This window comes from Piliocolobus tephrosceles, chromosome 1, assembly GCF_002776525.5.
Source record: "Piliocolobus tephrosceles isolate RC106 chromosome 1, ASM277652v3, whole genome shotgun sequence".
In the NCBI taxonomy this organism is placed as follows: domain Eukaryota; kingdom Metazoa; phylum Chordata; class Mammalia; order Primates; family Cercopithecidae; genus Piliocolobus; species Piliocolobus tephrosceles.
This window is the reverse complement of record NC_045434.1, coordinates 40,192,631-40,211,981: the sequence shown is the minus strand read 5'-3', so window position 1 is coordinate 40,211,981 and position 19,351 is coordinate 40,192,631. Positions and strand designations below refer to the sequence as shown.

General features: G+C 35.2%; 1 protein-coding gene across 9 annotated transcripts in view; it reads right to left on the bottom strand.

The window, feature by feature from the left end:
- Window positions 1-19,351, bottom strand: part of SMG7 (SMG7 nonsense mediated mRNA decay factor) — an 86,780-nt gene that overhangs the window by 22,979 nt on the left and 44,450 nt on the right. For all 9 annotated transcript variants that reach the window (XM_031935682.1, XM_023203471.3, XM_023203472.3 and 6 more), the window contains 7 exons: window positions 10,614-10,785; window positions 9,350-9,421; window positions 8,351-8,501; window positions 7,854-7,989; window positions 4,078-4,240; window positions 3,580-3,736; window positions 145-215 (listed from right to left, as the gene is read on the bottom strand). In XM_031935682.1, the coding sequence (XP_031791542.1) occupies window positions 145-215; window positions 3,580-3,736; window positions 4,078-4,240; window positions 7,854-7,989; window positions 8,351-8,501; window positions 9,350-9,421; window positions 10,614-10,785 (922 nt within the window). The remainder of the gene's footprint in view (window positions 1-144; window positions 216-3,579; window positions 3,737-4,077; window positions 4,241-7,853; window positions 7,990-8,350; window positions 8,502-9,349; window positions 9,422-10,613; window positions 10,786-19,351) is intronic.

The following is a 19,351-nucleotide window of genomic DNA, read 5'->3' as shown; positions in this document are numbered from 1 at the left end:
CTTACTGTAGAGTTCACAGTCACTTCTGAGATACTGAATTTAAAATCAATCATTCATCACCAAAAACCTCTTTTTCTCTGGCCTTAAGCACACCACTGATGATGGAGAACCACATCAACAACACAAGGTTAGGGTAGCCCTTACCACTAGTACTTGAGAGGTCCTCTTCATGGGGATGGAAACTATTCAGAAGAGAAATCAACCAGGGCCAAATGCTGTAAATTAAAGAAACAGTTCAGACTTTATTTTTATATAAGAGAAACCAGAACACTAACAAGCCATGAAAATGGTATCTACAGGTCCTGCACTTTATGTATTTTTCCCTTATTTCAGCATTTCAAAGGCTGTATAATTTTTAAAAATGTATTTTCAAAGATACACTAGATAGTGATAAAGATACAACAAAAGGGACAAATTTCCATGACAGAGACCTACTACTACTGTAGATCATTTCCTATGCTCCTAATTCAACAAACACTGAAAATAATTTGTCAGTTTTAAATATGGAAAACTGAAATAGGCTGAGAAAATTCTGAGCAAAGAAACAACATACTATGTTTTTATAGAGCTTTCACATACATATGAGTTGCGGAATCCGCTGTTAGTTCTTTAATTTATGATAGGGTATGGTTATATCACACAAATCACATTCCCTGTTCAAAGCAATAACGCCTCTTTTTTCATGGTACAAAAAGTCCACATTTTAACAATGCCTGAACTCTAAACTCTGTTTCCTAATACACAAATTTTGTGAAAGCTTACACATGAAATATTAGAACATATTCTTTCCACTATTCAAAAGTAAGTTCTATATATGTATTTGTTAACTGTGTCCTTGGTTCCTGAGTCAGGTATGTTAAAGTTTCCATTATGGATATAGATTTATAAATATCACTTTACATATAAACATTTGTATCAAAATCTCTGTTATCTTTCAAACATAAGAGCAATTTATAAATCTAATGTAATATATATGACAGGGCAAAACTTTTGAAGTGAGACAAATCCAAGTAGTTTGAATGTTCATTTGCTGGGGTGAGGAATAGATGTGATGGGTGGAAGTAGCCATGTTGCTTAAAATTATTTGGTTAAAATAATTAGCTTAAAATAATTTGGTTTTGGCCTGGAAACAATTACTTTGATTTTCCTACAGTAGACTCATGTATCTAATCACATTCTCCTTAATATGAAGCTTACCTTTGAATATATATCAACCAATTTTTATTTAAAAAAAAAAAAAAAAGAAAGAAAAAGAAAAGCATGAGGTGAAGTGCCCAGGATAGAGAAACTGGATGTAAATAATCACACTATGGAAAATTGTAAGTTAACAAATATTTGGGACAGTTGTACACTCTGAAATATGGGAATATGCTACTTTAAAAATATCAACAAATATATATCATATATAAACAAATATTGAAGAATAATTGTCTGCTACAAACCTTTGGAGATATAACAGATTATAAGAGATAGCTGGAAAAAAGGTCAGTAATCTAAAAAAGAATATTATACTGGTACAATGTTTTCATGCAACATAAGCTCTCAAGAAAACACTGTAGAAAAAGCGCATGAGTGGATGACCTAATGATATACTGCTTTACCCTATAACTATTTTCCACAAAGGAAAATCACTATTCCATGTATTCATTAGCTTAAGAGAGTATGTTCTCAAAAAAGTACAAGGGAAAGTAAATTCTAGAAATTGAGAAGGTTCAGATATAAGAAACTGAATATTATTTGAATATATATATAATTCTAAGTTCACAAAAGTCACTGTTTTTCCATTACTTAAAAGATATAAATGAACATTATAACTTTAATGTATTAGACATATAAGGAAAATCTTCAGTTTTAAAGAGATATCCCATGCTAGTCTTTAAAATGAGTACTAACATAATTTAAGATAGAAGGAAACACCTGCAAGGGCATAATTCTAAAGATTTTGGTAAATCTCATAGGAGGAAGAGGAAATAGTAAATGACAGAAAAAAAAAGGAGGGAAAAAGTGTTTGCCAATAAAGCTATTCCTTCTGGCTGAACATCTTTTGCCATGAAAAGAAATGGGAATATACGGAATGGGCCAAAAGGATCACTGTACAGGAACAACAACAAGAAAAAACAAAACACAATGAAAGTAACAATCCCTACTCATAAATATAAAAACTCTATAAGCAAATGGTAAAACATGCAGTTCTTCTTTCATAACATTACTGATATAATATGTTGAATTAAACATAAGTTTGAGTTCTAGAGTATACAAGAGTAGAAAAACTGTATAGCCTAGTTAAGAAATAAAAATTTTGTGCAAGGAAGCAATGTTTGAAAATCTGTATTACTAAAACCTATGCTAACATTAAAGGAGATGTATATAGTAGGCTGTGCTATGTTCCTAAACTCTATTCATGATTATGTCAATATATCATGGAAAGAGCTTATAGCTACATGAGAGAAAAGACAATTATGAAGCAGAGAGACCATAAGGTCTTTTTTTTTTTTTTTTGAGACAGAGTCTCACTTGGTAGTCCAGGCTGGAGTACAGTGGCATGATCTCAGCTTACCGCAACCTCCGCTTCCCGGGTTCAAGCAATTTTCCTGTCTCAGCCTTCCGAAGTGGTGGGATTACAGGCATACGCCACAATGCCCAGCTAATATCTTTTGTATAAAAATACAAAAAAAAAATATTTTGTATAAAAATACTCTTTTACTAAAAAGTAAAAGAGATGGGGTTTCACCATGTTGGCCAGGCTGGTCTCAAACTCCTGACCTCAAGTGATCCGCCTGCCTCAGCCTCCCCAAATGCTGGGATTACAGGCATGAGCCACAGTGCCCGGCCCACAGTGTCTTAAATGTGGCTTAAAAAAGGCATTTTCTAAGTTGTGACCTTAGTCAACATACATGCTGGGCCACAAAGCAAAACTTTCAAAGAGATTCTCCTTAAATATACCATCAAAATACGCAAGGGAGACACTACCTATTTGGTGCCAAGCGACCTTGGAAGTATTTATTTCTATAATCAAAGGTACACTGAAAGTTTTCATTTGTCATTGTAAAATCAATGGTTCCTAAGAGCTGTCAGAATTTCTGTGAGTAGAGATGACAGAGAAAATAGTGAGACTCAAAATAACTTTCAATCTTTATGCTTCAAATAAACATTACTCAAATTGAGTGTTACTGTAAGGCAACATCAAACAGTTCATGCATAGAAAAAAATGGAAGAAATAAAAATCTCTTCCTTTCAACTCAAACAAAAAATTGGGGAATACTGTAATAGGTAAGAAACAAACTGGTTTTACTTCAAGTTCACTTTGAAATGTGAAAAACGACTTTTCCCCAGGACAGCAACTGAGAACAAGGGAGTGCACAGGGAGTCACAAATCCTTAAGACTAAGACTCAAATGAAGAATTCAAATAAACAAATGAAAAGCATACAAAGAGGCCTTCAGTTCAATTTCCCGAGAGTCAGCAGAAAATACTGTCTTCCACTGTTCAAATGTTGTATTTTAGAAGGCAGTTTTTACATATTTATGATTATCAAACAAACAAAGCACACAAGTTAACATGAAATTCTAAAAATACTTACTACTGTCTTTCATCCACCACTGCCTCCTGAAAGACCCTGGGTCTGAGTCTTAGCCAGTCCATGGAGACCTTGACTGCTGGAAGAGGATAGCCATTGTAGGACTCCTCCTGAGACTCATTCTGTAGAGGACACTTGCACAGGATGCCAAGAAAAGACACTTGAAGAAAGAAATGTATTCAAAAAATATAAGAAATATGAAACTGTGCCAGTTCAAATTAAAATATTATGTGCCTTCTACTATATTCTGTTTAACACTTACAGCTTCTTTCTAAAAAGACACTTTCTTTCCCATATTACAAATGTTATACATACAACTTGATGAAGGAGTATGAGCAGATAAAAGGATAGAACTTGGGGTTGAAAGTTACTATGAACTCCTGATTCAGTGTAAGAAATACACTATGCTTTTTCATGTCACTGTGCTTTGCTACATTGATGAAATGCCTAAGATGATGCTTTTCAAAAAAGATGGCACATTTTAAGTAATTCAATACTCACTAAAGAGGGCCAGCAACTGTGTCCAACATAGCTGCTCATCTTGGCTATAACTGTGCTGCTCAGTTTCATTGCTAAAGTCACGAAGGTGATGAAGTTGAAACAGGTTAATGACAGTGACATGAACTAACTGCTGAGAGTTGAAAGCTTTTTGGAATAGCAGCCTCTGTAAAAGAAGACAGACGTACTGCATATATTATCAAGAACAGGAACCATCTTTGACACAAGAATTAAACTGGTAGTCTGCATTTAGAACCACCATGTGTAATACAATTACAGATGAGTAAATGGTTCTGCCCTCAATCCCAGTATTTTGATTGGGTCTAATTATTTCCCAAACTGACTTTTTGTCTTGAAATGAATTATTCTAGACACCACAGAGTTGTTTGAGTTGTTTGTCAAACTTTTTTCCCCTAGGAAACTATGTATTTTTTAATATGACCTGAGAAAAGTCCTGAGTGTTCATCCATAAATTTATACATCTTAATCCTTTAGAAATTGTTTTATACAAGATGTACACATATTAAAATATTAAATTGGGACCAATGACTAGAAAGCAACAGACTCAAAAAATAATTTTTTGAATTCCTAGTACATAAAGCATGACTTCCTAGATTTGTCATAAAATTTACTCTTTCAAAGGCTTGATACATTAAAACTTATTTTGTAAACAAGGCATAGCAAGTACATATTCTGGAACACAGGGTAAATGACATACTAAAACAACATTAGGATGTATTATAGGTACTTCTACAAATTATCAACTGGTATTTTCCCCTCTTAGAGAAGTATATGCGTGATCATCAAATTTCATTTACCCTCTAATAACTCTGTTCACGGTGATCTGTTAGCCAGCATTATAAACAATCACCCAGATGCTCTCACTTGGTGTCTCAATGGAATTACCCTTCCACTTTAATATCTGCAATTGTTTTACCTGTAGGTAAAAATACTTTTCTAACAGAAGTTCCTAGTTTCATCCTCTACTTTAGCCATAGCCAGTCTTCCTCTATCCCCAGGGAAAATTTTTGCAGAAAGCAGGGATTCATCATCACTAGCATTATGGTGGAAAACAGATAATCTTTACTTACAGTTCTACCAGCAGTGACAGGAGATCCTACCATGTCAGAAACTTACAGCTGTCTCTGCCCAGACTACTCTGAGATTTTTGTTTTTATTTACATAGTTAAAGAACCTGAAATAGCCATAGTAAGCTCTATGATTCTAAGAGGGAAGCCTTTTACATTATCATTAGAGAATACAATTCCGTTCTATGTGAACTCTTTCTATCACAACTGTCAGTCTTCTTGCAATCTGCCATTTCATCGTATATGTCTAGAATAGTTAGCCCTTTTCCAAAGACATCAAACATTAATCTCTCCTCAAAATTTCCTGAAATCTTGTCTCTTCTCTAGAACTTTCCCACAAACTTTCTTCTTCAATTTCTACAACTAGCCTTCTAAATAAGCTGGCGTTTATTCAAATAATACCAGCATAGAATGAGAATAGGTAGTTGTATTTCTCAAAAAGCAGTTTCTTACAAGCCTAATATGGTAATGTGTATTTCCTGTATCTATAAATCCACTGGCATTAATTTTAGAAGGCAATATTCTACTGAAGAGGGTCACAGCCCATTAAATAATTTTCTAGTGTATGCACAGAAGTATTAATGAATATGAACACACCCTAGTACTAACAAATGATAATGTAAGTTCATGAAGGTCCAGACTTTGTCATGTTTTCCCCCATATCTCTAAAAGCCTAGAAAAGTGCATGGTACATAGCAGGTACTCAATAAACACTTAGTGAATGAACAACCTATCCATTCAGAAATAAGGTTGAAGTTATTCAGTTGTAATTTCCTAAAATTTAGATTGTATTGTAGAGAGTCTTCCAAGGAATAAAATCAGAATAGAACTGATAAGATTTTTGCTACTCAAACTTTCAACTACAGTTGAGAAATATACTGAACTAAATACCGTTAACAAACAGCCTACATTTAACTTACAGAAAATGTATTACATCTCAATTCCTAGATCCCAGGCCTTAAATCCCTTAGTGGACCTCAACTTGGTAAACATTTCTGCTAGTAGCTAAAGGTTGTTAGAAACACTGAAGCATACATGTTGATGACACTAATTATCTACATATGCTTTAGAAATACTTTGGAAATTTTACTCCACTATGTTAAAATTTCACTCCAGCAATGTTCTAGTTCAACACTGGGTAAGCTTTCAAACAGATCTGCCTCATACTATGTTTAACTTTAGAGTGCTGGAATGATACTTCAAAGTATATTTTAGCAACTGCCCACCCACACTCACCAGAACTTCACATACAGAAATATATATGCAAAGAGAGTGTTAGTGTTTGAGGCTGAACCAAATGCAAAACTTACTAGGTTTCTAGACTAGAATAACTTACTTAGTGAAGATCTCATTAAGATAGGGACCACCCACCGCCACCAATTTAGAGAGTATTTCACAGAACCAGAGCTGGAAGCAATCTCAAGAAGTTTTCTAGTCCAATCCCCTATTTAGTAGGGCTGTACTTAAATAATCCAAGAAAGATGGCTGTCAATCTGACTCTTAAGCTCTCCAAAATGGGGAATCCACAACATCCCACGGTCAGCCCCCTATACATTTCAACTTAAAATTTAAGATTTTAGTTTTGACCTCAAGAAAGATACAGATATGTTCTTTTCAAATAATCCTTCACATGTCTGAATTCTTACTATGAAAACTATTTAGACTTGTTTGTTCTTTTCCAGGCTGAACAGCCTAGGACATGACAAAGTTAGCTGTTCTTTTCACACACCCAATCCTATAAATCGTATGTCACAGGCTAAATATTTTAAAACAAAACAAACTATTGCTATTTATAATTATCTATTATAATATCTTGCACAAAGAAAGTATCAACCAAAAAATGACTACTTGTAAAAACTACTTCGTATTGACTCTTTTTGGCTAAGTTACACCTTAACTGTCCGAGTTCTACAATCTCTTAAAATGTCTGACTTTTAGAGAACTTATGGAAATACTATGAAGCAGTTACACACAATTACCCAAGTATATAGATACCTAGAAATAACCAAGAAATATAAAATGTTCTTTGAAATTGTCATTTACTGTTTAATCCAGTGCCTAAAACAGTGACTGATGAATAGTCAAGTATTTATTGAATGAACTGAAAAAAAGTTAATACTTTCGACTTTCTCCTTATTTTATGCATTATACTACATTTAAACTGCTAATATCTTAACATACTAATAAAAGATCATTTATACATACATAAATAGAATGAAGGTTAATGTTCTCTCTTCAAATTAGTAAACTATATCTCTGTTAAACGAAACTCTCATTCCTTTCATTCAAACTACCACAATCCTGATGAAGGCAAGCACAGTAAAAATAATGAACTTGGTTTGGAGAAGGACAACATCTATAAAGTAGGTAACATAATCATATCTAAGAACACATAAACCATCAAAAGTAGGAGTAGTTTCAAAACTGAGGAGTTATTTACTTTTTTCCACTTTGATAATTTTTGTCAAACGGCAGCTACTCAAGTGAAAACACTGCTATATTTGTTTATACAGACTGTACCTCAGTTTAAATTGAAGGGATGATAAATGCAAAGATTCCACATACTTCAAATATAATTTTTACCAAGAGTTCACACAGTTAAGTAACTACAAAAACTGGGAGTCAGTTTCCTCCAAATCTTATGCTACCTGATTTAGACAAGACAAACATTCTCTATTTCTGAAACCTAACCTTAAACTGTTCTTCCAATTTTTCTCGAAGAGGGCTCAACTTTTCCAAGCTCTTACTCAGGTACACATGACCGTGGAATTTAATAAAGGCCTTGATGAAGTCAGAAACACCCCACTTGGTTTTCACCTCATCTCGGCTGAAATGAAAGAAAAAAATTCCATGAATCTTAAGCAGCAAAATGGCTACAACTCCTTAAGGAGGCACTGGCTTGCTAAAACAAGTTATTACTTGATACACAAAAGAGAATTCTGTATTTGACTGATTTTTCAACTGCAACACACTCAAGATGAGTCAGTATTAACAGCCTGTGTACTCTTTTACTGGGACTGAATCAGATATTGATTGGATGAAATTCAGTGACTACACACAAATTATGACAAATCTATGTTTAGAAATAAGAGAAGCATAGGCCGTTATTTTCTGTAAACCAAATTATGAAGAATTAAGGCTCCAGGTTACAAAGTCCTCTTGGAAAAAAAAAAAAAAATCAACCCTACCTTTCCAGTGCTTTAGAAAGTGCTTTTTGCAGATTAGTGGAGGCAGCTGGGAAAGGGAACTTCACAGCAATGCTTCTGCAGTAGTAGAAAATTGTGGTCAGATGGTCTCCTTTGGAAGAAGCTAAGATAGCCAACTGATTATAAGGCTGACCTACAGGAGAAAGTTAAGATTCTGGAGTAACCCCAAGCGTGACAAAGTCTTGCTATAAGAATACAAATGATCAGTGTTTAAATACTCAAATAAACAATGGGGAGTATTTTTACAAGGTAAATATGACTGCCTCATTGCAAACCAGCATAAGGTGTAACAGCACACTTCAGCGATGGTACACACTATCATATACGGGTTAAACAGTCACTATTTAGGGTAGAGAGCGGCTTCAGAAAGGACTAGATCGTAAATAATTTCAGCTTTGTAGGCCAAAGGGTCTCTATCACAACCACTCAACTCTGCCACTGTAGTGTGAAAGCAGCCATAGACAAATATGAAACAAGTAGTGCGGTCAGACCGCCATCCCTGCTTTAGACTCTTTCTAGAATCTAAAGGAATTTCAATGTCTTAGTTAGAATGATTTAAATCATTAAATATCTGCTGTAATTTATTTAACTCAAGAACTACTGCTAATGTCTAGTCTGGGGCCATTAAAAGATTACCTTTTAGTATTGTAATAGATCGTTTTTCTGTGGGGGGAAATGGTGGTATCTAAAGAAATAATTGTTCTATAAGCAATTAAGGAAGCCAGAGTTGTAGAAACAGTATCAGATCACATTAAGAGAATCTATCTATATTGCTTTACTGACAATAAAAGTCACCTTGTAAAAAAAAAAAAATTCATTTTAGTTTACATGGAATGTATAGTTAAATGGAAAAACATGACAATAACAAAACTCAACATTTATTGCTTTCATAAAACTTCAAAGGTGAGCCCTGAGTTATCTGCCACATTGTTATACAGAACAAAGAGTCACGGTTAATCTCAGGTTGACAGGCCCACTCACCATTGGAGGGGACAAGCTGAGCTGCATGCCTGTAGTAGGACTCTGCCTGGCTGGTCTGGTTTCTGTATCGAGCTAAGGAGAAGAAGAAAATTAGTTTTAAAAAACCCAAAAAACAAACAGTAGGGTAGTATTTCCAAAACAGCCATAGTTTTAAGTTCCAAAGATAATAAAGACATTAAAGTTAATTTAAAATTAAGACAGAAAATACTTTAAAACAAATTAACTATAGGATTATGTGTGAAGTGTCCATCAGCCTTCCGTATTTGGGACATTCAGCATGTAACCAATTTTAAAGCTTACCTAGACCCCATTTTCAGGTCCTCCAGTGTCATGCATCACCAGCTCCCACTATGGACTATGCTGGTGACCTGGAGCCGGCCCACAAGAAGGGGTGAGTTATATGGCACTTAAAAACAAAACAAAACAAAATACACTATACAATATGATCTGAAAATTATGTATTTTTCAATATTATATAAAGTGATTTTGAAAAATGCCTCATTCCTATCGCAATATTAAGTAAGTGTGTGCAAAGAATGTATTTAAAGCAAAACAACCTAAACACAGTATCAATGAATCTCCCTGCCAAATTCATTGCTTACTCTGATGTGACCTCCTCATGGAACCACTGATTTATAATATTAAGAAATCTAAAATTTCAAACTTAAAAGCTGTAATGTTCTCCATTCTTTGTTATTTGAGGACAAGCAAAACATAATCCTATAGTTAATTTGTTTTACAAACTTTCTAGATCACCTTAAAGGAATGAACAAGAATAAAGTTACATAATATTCTCAGATAAAATACATATAATAGAAATACAAATTAAACTTTAGAAAGGAAGCAAAATTAAAAATCAACTTTTCGTCCACTGGTAAGAAAGAAAGAAGGCAATTTCGCTTCAGAAGGAGTAATTTATAAAACTCATTTATTCCAAAAGAGTACATTTAATTTAGAAAGTATTATGGCACTACTTCTAAAAATTAAGCTTTGATTACATTTTTGCTGTTTATTATTTGCCTGCATAAATTACATAGTCGGAATAAAATTTAAATCTTAATATGAAAGTTACTTTCTTCAAGATGCTCTGCCAATCAGAAAAATATTGAGAAATTTTAAGTTCCTTAGAATACATTTTATAGTTTCTTCTTATGACAATCTAAATTGTGTGTGTATGCTCAGTTTAAAGGAAAGAGTTTCTTTCTATGACTACTCCAAAGAAAAGGACGAACGTATTATCAATTCCTTCACAGCAAAGGCTCACCAATGTCTCCAAGGTGGACGAGGCAGTGCTGGCAGATATAGGAACAGGAGCTAGACTGTGGCTTCACTATGGCGCTGGTATGCGTCTGTTTATTGCTGATAATTCCCAATTGGGAAGACTTCACACGGCATGGTAAATCTACATTAAATACTGTACACAGTTCTTGTAATAACTGAAAGAAAAACAAACAAAATTTAGTAATAAGTCACAAGTGCTCTAGAAGCAAAGTTTATAAACTGTAAGATGTGTACTCAGTATCACATACTGCTGAAATTTGAAAAAAAACTGCATGAAAATTATATGGTAATCATTCAGGCCTGGCACAGTGGCTCACGCCTATAATCCCAGCACTTTGGGAGGTCAAGGCAGGTGGATCACTTGAGGTCAGGAGTTTGAGACCAACCTGGCCAACATGGTGAAACCCTGTCTGTACTAAAAATACAAAAAAAAAAAAATCAGCCGGGTGTGGTGGTGAGCACCTGTAGTCTCAGCTACAGGGGAGGCTGAGGCACAAGAATAGCTTGAACCCAGGAGGTGGAGGTTGCAGTGAGCCGAGATTATGCCACCGCAATCCAGCCTCGGCAACACAGGGAGACTCTGTCTAAAAAAAAAAAAATTATACGGTAAACTTTCATAGGATAACTAGTATCATTCATTATAAATCATACCTTTTGAATTCTCAAGTATTACAGCAATCTAGGATGCGCATAGAGCAGCATCTTAAAAAAAGATTATTTAACTGGGATAGGATTTTCAGACACATTCAGCAAGCAAGGAAAACTACTACTCTCAGAAACACAAAAATTATTAAATATTGGGTTACAAATATTACTTTAAATGCAAGCCAAGGTATTTGTCAGACTTTAGGTATTTCTTGCAATTCATTTTCTTAAGCTATATGCCAATTCACATGTCTTTGCATATACAAATCTGACGGTAGTGTAGATCTTTACTGTATTACCCATTCCTACCTACTCTCTTCTCTGTTCTTAAAGTATGAGGGGCTCTTCTTCCTAGTCAGAGCTAACTCTTCTGCTTGTGTGTGCCTATCACTACATTCTTTTCTGGCTCCTGTCGATCTCCAATCTCTCTATTCTTTCATCTACTTTCAACTTCTCATGCTTCTTTCCTATGGCCTACACACACTAATAGTCTCCCACAGAAAAAAACAAGAACAAAAAACAAAACAGAGCGAAAACACTCTCCTCTTAACTTTATAGCAACCTTCTAATGTCTCTTTTCCTCTTCTCAACCAAATGCCTTTAAAGGAGTCCACACTTTTCATGTCTGCTTTCTCAATTTCTATTTACTCCTTCATCCATTATGATCTGGCTTCCACACAACCCCTCTCCCTCCTCTCACCCAACCATCCATTACCACTCTACTGAAACTACTATCAGACAATTGGTTACCTAATAGCGAAATACAATGGATATTTTTCAGACATCATCTTATCGGACCTCTTTGCTACACTTAAAACATCTCATCTTATGGTGGATTACTGAGCTGTTCTAGCTCTCTGTATCTTTCCAACCACTCCTTTTCAGTTTCCTTCATTGAAAGGCTTTTCTCCTCTCACTTTGCTTGCCAAGGGTTTTATTTCTTGGCCTGCACACAGTTCTTCACACTGTGAAGAATATTTACTTCACAGTTATTCAAATATTTACTTACAAATATAGTCATTCAAATATTATTATATTCATCCAAGTATGTGCTAGTGTATCAGAAACCCCCCGGTAAACAAGAAAGATACAAAGATAAATAAGAAAATATGTTTCCTTAAAGAGCTTGTAGCTAAATGGGCAAGTCAGGTACAAAAAGAGAAGAGGGGAGCGAGGGAGAGGGGAAAGAAGGAGAGACAATATGATACACAACATAACGAATATAATATTCCACATTTATAACATATTTCCCTAGGTTATCTGATAAATTTGTCTCACTTTATCCTTGCGATAAACTAGTAGCAACACAGTACACATAGGTATAAAGCTCAATTTTTTTTCAGATGAGGATGTGAAAGCAGAAATAATCAAGCGACCGGACAAAGATTACAGAATTAGAAACATTTTGATTCTATCACCACTCTTTCTAGCATGTGCAGAATTCAAAACACAAAATAAGACACCCTAAGGGCTCAACTCAGAATGATTTGAATCATGCCACCTTTTTACTAAGATAAAAATCACCTCCATAACTAAGCATAAATTTTGTGCACCCTTTCTCACTGGGCATGGAAATTTACTCCATACTTGCACATTTGTAACGGGCAAGAAATTCACTAACATAAAATTGGGTAAACAAGGCCAGGCATAGTAGCTCATGCCTGTAATCCGAGCACTTTGGGAGGCCAAGGCAGAAGGATCACTTGAGGTCAGAAGTTCAAGACCAGCCTGGGCAGCAAAGCAAGAATCTGTCTCTGCAAAATAAATAAATGAATGAATATAAAAATGAAAATAAAGTGAAATAAAAAATGAGCCAGGTATGGTGGCATGCAGTGCTATAGTCCCAGTACTTTGGAAGGCTGAGGTGGAAGGATCACTTAAGTCCAGAAGTTCCAGACTGCAGTGAGCTATGATATACACCACACTCCAGCCTGGGTGACAGAGAGAGACCCCGTCTTAAAAAATAAATAAAATAAAATGAATAAATAAAAAAATAGGGTAAATAAGTTAATGTCCTGAATGGGATGGGTTAAGAAATAGAAAAAGCACAAGGTACAGGGTAGGAACTACATATATATCTCTATATACACACACACATATATATTGTGAAAAAAACAAAAAAACAAAAGTGGATAACTAAGAAACATGAGAGGGTTAAAGAACTGACTTCAATAGATAATCAGAAAACAGACTGGAAAACTAGGCAAGGCTGCACATCTAGCAAAAACAAAAAAGAAAGATCACAAAAAATAAACAAAATTATAGTTGGAACATCATGTAGAATGTCTTGCAATAAAATTTCTGCCTGAGCCCAAGAGTTTACGTGGTGATATCAGACAGAAAAGCTCCTACTGGCTCAAAGATTCTGGGAAAGAGAGCTCTAGTTGGTTTAGAGGCAGTAACACGATGGAACTAAAGAAGAGAAAAAGATGTTTCATAAGTTGAACAAAACAATGTCCTACCTTCATATAGGTTGACCCTGATGTACATTACTTTGTAGTAGTTTCCTCAGTCTGATAACAACTTAGTTACTTCATTGTACAGAAGTATTGACTGGGAGATATTCCTAAGGCTGTAGCTGAAGAATTAATGCCTCTAGTTCTTCCCAAATCATAATCATGGAACTATAAAACTGGAAAATGAACTTACAAGCATTTGTCAACTCTCTTTTTTGCAATCAGGAAGCTAAGCGCCACAGAGGTAGTGACTTGTCCAAATAGTCACAATTAGCCCTAGAGCAGTACTAGAACAGCTTCTGGGTTCCTATTTATCAAGAAATTTTTACACTATTCCGTGTCTCCTCAGCTCTTTATTCCATGCCAAGAATGAAAGATTTATTATGAAGGTATAGAATATTACCTTTTAAACTAATATGGAAACTCAGTGATTATACTTTCTTTTTGGTTTCTATTTTCTTAGAATAAAGGCTACCGTTCTGTTCTTTGATGTTTAAAAACAACCTACAGCAGAATGGTATGTCTTTACTTTGACCAGGAATTTGGTTCTGCTTTAAGCCCCATGCTTTAAACTGGTTAACAATATGGTAGCTAAGAAGTTAAAACTAAACCAGCCTGGGTAACATAGTGAGACTCCATTCTACAAAATAAAAAACAAGTAGCTGGTATGCGCTTGCAGTCCTAGGTATTTGGGAGGCTGAGGTGGGAGAGGATCACTTGAGCCAAGAAGTCTGAGGTTTCTGTGAGCTATGATCAAGCACTGCACTCAGCCAAAACAGTAGAGTGAGCGTGTCTCTAAAAAAAAAAAAAAAAAACCTAAAACCTATCTTCACAGAAAATGTTACTGTGTGTAACCAAGTACTAGTCTCTTCTCAATCCACTCCAATCAGATTTCTATCCCCAACACTTTGCTGAAGTTACATTTCATCAATACAAAGACACCATAAATTGTAAGATGAACCATTATCTTATATAATATTGAGAAAAAAACCACAAGTTACATGGTCACTTGTCATCTGTTATAAAGTTATCTCTATTTCATATATGTTAAAATATAAAAAAAATGTTTTAGAAATGAAGAAATACGGTATTCATTAAGTTCACCAATGACTTCCATGTTGTCAAATCTAATTGGTCACTTTAAATCTTTAATTCTCAGCAGCACTCAACAGGGCTGATGACCCCCTTCCTTATTCAGATGTTTTTCTCTTGGCTTCCAACGCACCTTCTCTCTCTCATTTTCTCGATTGCAATGGTGGCTCCTCCTGTGCTATATCTGTTACCACCTAAGTCAGTGTTCTTTACTATAATCAAAAAATTTTTATGATTTTATGATGTTTCCACTGGGCTCCAACCTTGTTTATTCAATTGCTTATTTCACATCTCTACTTAGATGTCAAACAGGCATCTACTTCAACAGGGAAAAAGCTACTTTCCCCCTAGTGTTTTCCATCTCAGTAAACGGTACAACCATTCAACTAGCTGCTCACACTGATAACTGTATCTGCTTTGACTCCTCCTTTACTCTGATTCCAGAAATTCAATCCAGTCCATCTAATCCAAGTATGGCCAATAGGAGTTAACAGAGTTAATTTCCATAGCTAGCTTCCATATCTGACCCCGTTATCCAGGGTTATCATTTAAAATTGCAAATCTGATCATGTTCTTCCTTTGCTTACTCTCCAATGCCTTGCAACTCCTTTTTTTTTTTTTTTTTTTTTTTTAAGACAGGGTCTCACTCTGTTGCCCAGGCTGGAGTGAAGTGGCACAAACATGGCTCACTGCAACCTCAGCCTCCCGGGCTCAAGTCATCCTCCTGCCTCAGCTTCCTGGAGTGGCTGGTACTACAGGTGTGCGCCACCGTGCCTGGTTGATTTTTAGATTCTTTGTAGAATGGGGTCTCACCATGTTACCCAGGCTGGTCTCAAGTGATCCTCCCACCTCAGCTTCCCAAAGTGTCAGGATTACAGGAATGAGCCACCATGTCCAGTCTACAACTACACTTAAAATTAAAACTCAAAACTCATCTTAGCTTATGAGGCCATACAACAATCTGGAATTTGTCTACTTTCTCAATCTGGTGCTAAATATGCACTGCATGTAATCAAGATTGATTAGTGGAATATTATTAACACCATTATCTGTTTCAATTATTGATTAAAGACAATATAAAAATGCAAGTGAGGCCAGGTGCAGTGGCTCACGCCTGTAATCCCAACACTTAGGAAGGCAAAGGTGGGTGGATCACCTGAGGTCAGAAGTTTGAGACCAGCCTGGCCAACATGGCAAAAGCCCCTCTCTACTAAAAACACAAAAATTAGCTGGATGTGATGGTGCACACCTGTAATCCCAGCTACTAGGGAGGCTGAGGCAGAAGAATCGCTTGAAATCAGGAGGTGGAGGTTGCAGTGAGCGCCACTGCACTCCAGTGGCAGAGACCACGCCACTGCACTCCAGCCTCCAGCCTGGGCAACAGAGCAAGACTCTTGTCTCAAAAAAAAAAAAAAAAAAAAAAAACAAGTGAAGAGTCCTATTAATGTTGTTAACTGATATCATAATGTGAAAATAAAGAAGTTTACTGATGCTTATTCTACAATTATCATAATTGCTCAACCACTGCCTGTGGAATGGAGTCAGGAAGAATCAATGCTTATTATAAAAATTTTTAAAAATTAATTTCAAAGAGTATCCATATTTTACCTTTAAAAAACAATTTTTGAGACATTTAAATGATTTTATTACTCCCCTGCATATAAAATGTTTTTACAAATACCATACTCCCTCAATAAAAATGATGATTCTTTCTTTACTTCCTTACAGATCTGTTTTGACTTACCAATGTCTAGTTAAACCCTTGGGAATATATCACATGTATGTCATGTAACGAAAAAAGATTACGAATCATTTTTCAAGATGACAAACCAATCTGTATAATGGCTATTATAAAAATGTACTGCAGAAGGTGGATGCCTTCCCCCTCCCCCCAACCACAGCCAGCTGCACCACCTCCTTCCTACTCCCCCTACTTTAGTCATGTTCCCAGTTCTAGCTTCTATTCATGGGGGAAGGAAATGAGATTTGAATCAGAAACAAAACTAAGGTTTTAAAACTGAATTATGCTTCAAAAATGGAAAGCAACCAGCATGTTACAGAATCTGTCCAAGAAATGATGGGAATCTGGGAATCCAACAGAGGACAGTTGAAAGCAGTGACTGAAAAAACTGTTACCATTTTCGTTAATATCCCACTGAACTGAGACTACTCAATTAACATGTAGAATCAAATTATATATATATAATTTTATATGATTTTCACTTAATAATAACAAAACAATCTTTTCATCTTATAAAATCTTGATAAATACCAACCTATAATCGTTTCATGTTTCTATTCTACAGTTATGCCATAATTTAACTATTATTCTCTTGTAGAACATTGGTGTTGTTTCCAAATGTTAAGATTTGAATTATAATACCTGTTTCCTTAAGTGTGATTATTTCCCTCATTATTAAATATGCACTATCTATGGACAAAGGAAAAGGTATTGCAAAAAAAAAAAAAAAAAAAAAAATCCTGGTAACTTCTGTACTTCAAACAACTCTAAATAAAATGAAAGGACAACAAAAGAAACTAGTGAAAAATGTTATAAATGATGACCTTTTGGGAAAACAACAAAATGGTGTCAACAGTATTTAAATTTTCACTTTAAACTTTCTAATGATTTCAATTTGAACAACTGGTCTTCAGGAAATAATACAATATTAGAGAAAATGCTTTATACACAAAAATGCTCATCAAACTGTTAACAAGGAAAAGCTTACATTATGTTTATAAAACAGATACAAAAATGGATATATAGTGTGGTCTTAAATATGTAAAAAAGAACACAAATACAAGAAGAGTATATATTAAAGTGGTAATTTATCCAGAATGGGAGGATTAATGAACTTTTTGGGACTTTGTGTAATTCACAAATTTCTTGAAATTGGTATGCTTTATTTTTACAATCATAAAAGAAAACAAACATACCTATTAATGTATCCATCTTTTCATTTAGTCTAGATATTTCTTTGAAGGTAAAGATTCTAATTTCCCCCCATATCCTCAGCATCTAGTATTATGCCTTACAAAGAGTAGCCTTTTGACAGCTACTTGTAAAATGAATTAATCTTTAACATCTGCTTTAAGGACCAGTGCCTCTCTCCAGAAGCATCCCGATCTCTCCAAAAGTATCAACTTTTTGGTTGCTGCTAAAAGTTGGCATAAATTCAAAAATAAATTTTGAGACTAAGAACCATACTTGAGTTCTTTCAAAAAGAAAAAAAAAAGAACTGTGATGAATGTTTTAGTCTAAGTAAAACAGAAATAATCTCAGAAATGACAGTTATTTGATTGTTCCAACACAGGGATTCTTTTTTTTTTTTTGAGATAGGTCTTGCTCTGTTGCTCTGGCTGGAGTACAGTGGCACAATCACAGTTCACTGCAGCCTCAAACTCCTGGGCTCAAGTGATCCTCCTGCCTCAGCCTCTGGAGTAGCTGGGATTACAGGCAGGCACCACCACAACCCGCTTAAAATCCTGGGCTCAAGTGATCCTCCCACTTCGGCTTCCCAAAGTGTTGTGATTACAGGCCTGAGCCACTACACCCAAGAGATTCTTTTTTCTTCATTCAAAGAGATGATAAAATCAAAATGAAGCCAAAATGTAGGCAGCAATGGTCAAGAAGTACTATAGTGAGAACTGGCCAAACATTTCTTTCAGAGCAAGATTCTCGAAACCCTGTCTTAACATTCATTATAAAGATACTAATTTATATACAAAAATTTTGTTAATTACAAATGCTATTACAAATGGATGAAATGGTAATTTTCTAACAGATGTTGCTTAAAGAAAATTCCATGGTCAAAAATAAGATTTATTCTTTTACCTTGCCTGATTTAGAAGTTCTATCAGGACGTGACTAAGGAAAAAAAAAATCTCTGGGGACAATGAATAATAGCTTATTATTCAAACAGAGGAAACGCTACTCTACTTCTTAGTTTACTTCTTAGTTGAATAACATCTCAAAATCCAGATAAATTCCATTGTATAAATAACACTATGAAAACTCACTTGATATTACAAATTTTGACTATTTCTTATCTGACACGACATAGCTATTATTTTAATGACTATAGCTATATCCACAAATTCACATTTCCTCTAATATCACTTGTAACTGACTACTTCCACTGTTTCACTAAGGCTTTGTGCTCAATTATATCCCTTTTCTATTCATACAGTTAAACTTCCAATCTTTAAGCTAAACATCAACCTTCTTAAAAGCACAGCGGTTTTTTTTTAAAGGTCTTATGGACATTTGCATTAAGATTATAGGCTGGGCACAGTGACTCAGGTATGTAATCCCAGAACTTTGGTAGGCAGACTACTTGAGCCCAGGAATTCAAGACTAGCACGGGCAACATAGTGAGACTCCATCGCTACAAAAAATACAAAAATTAGTCAGGTGTGTTGGCGTGCACCTTCATCCCAGCTACTGGGGAAGGGTGAGGTGAGAGGATCACTTGAGCCAGGGAGGTTGAGGCTGCAGGAAGCCATGATGGCACCACTGCACTCCAGC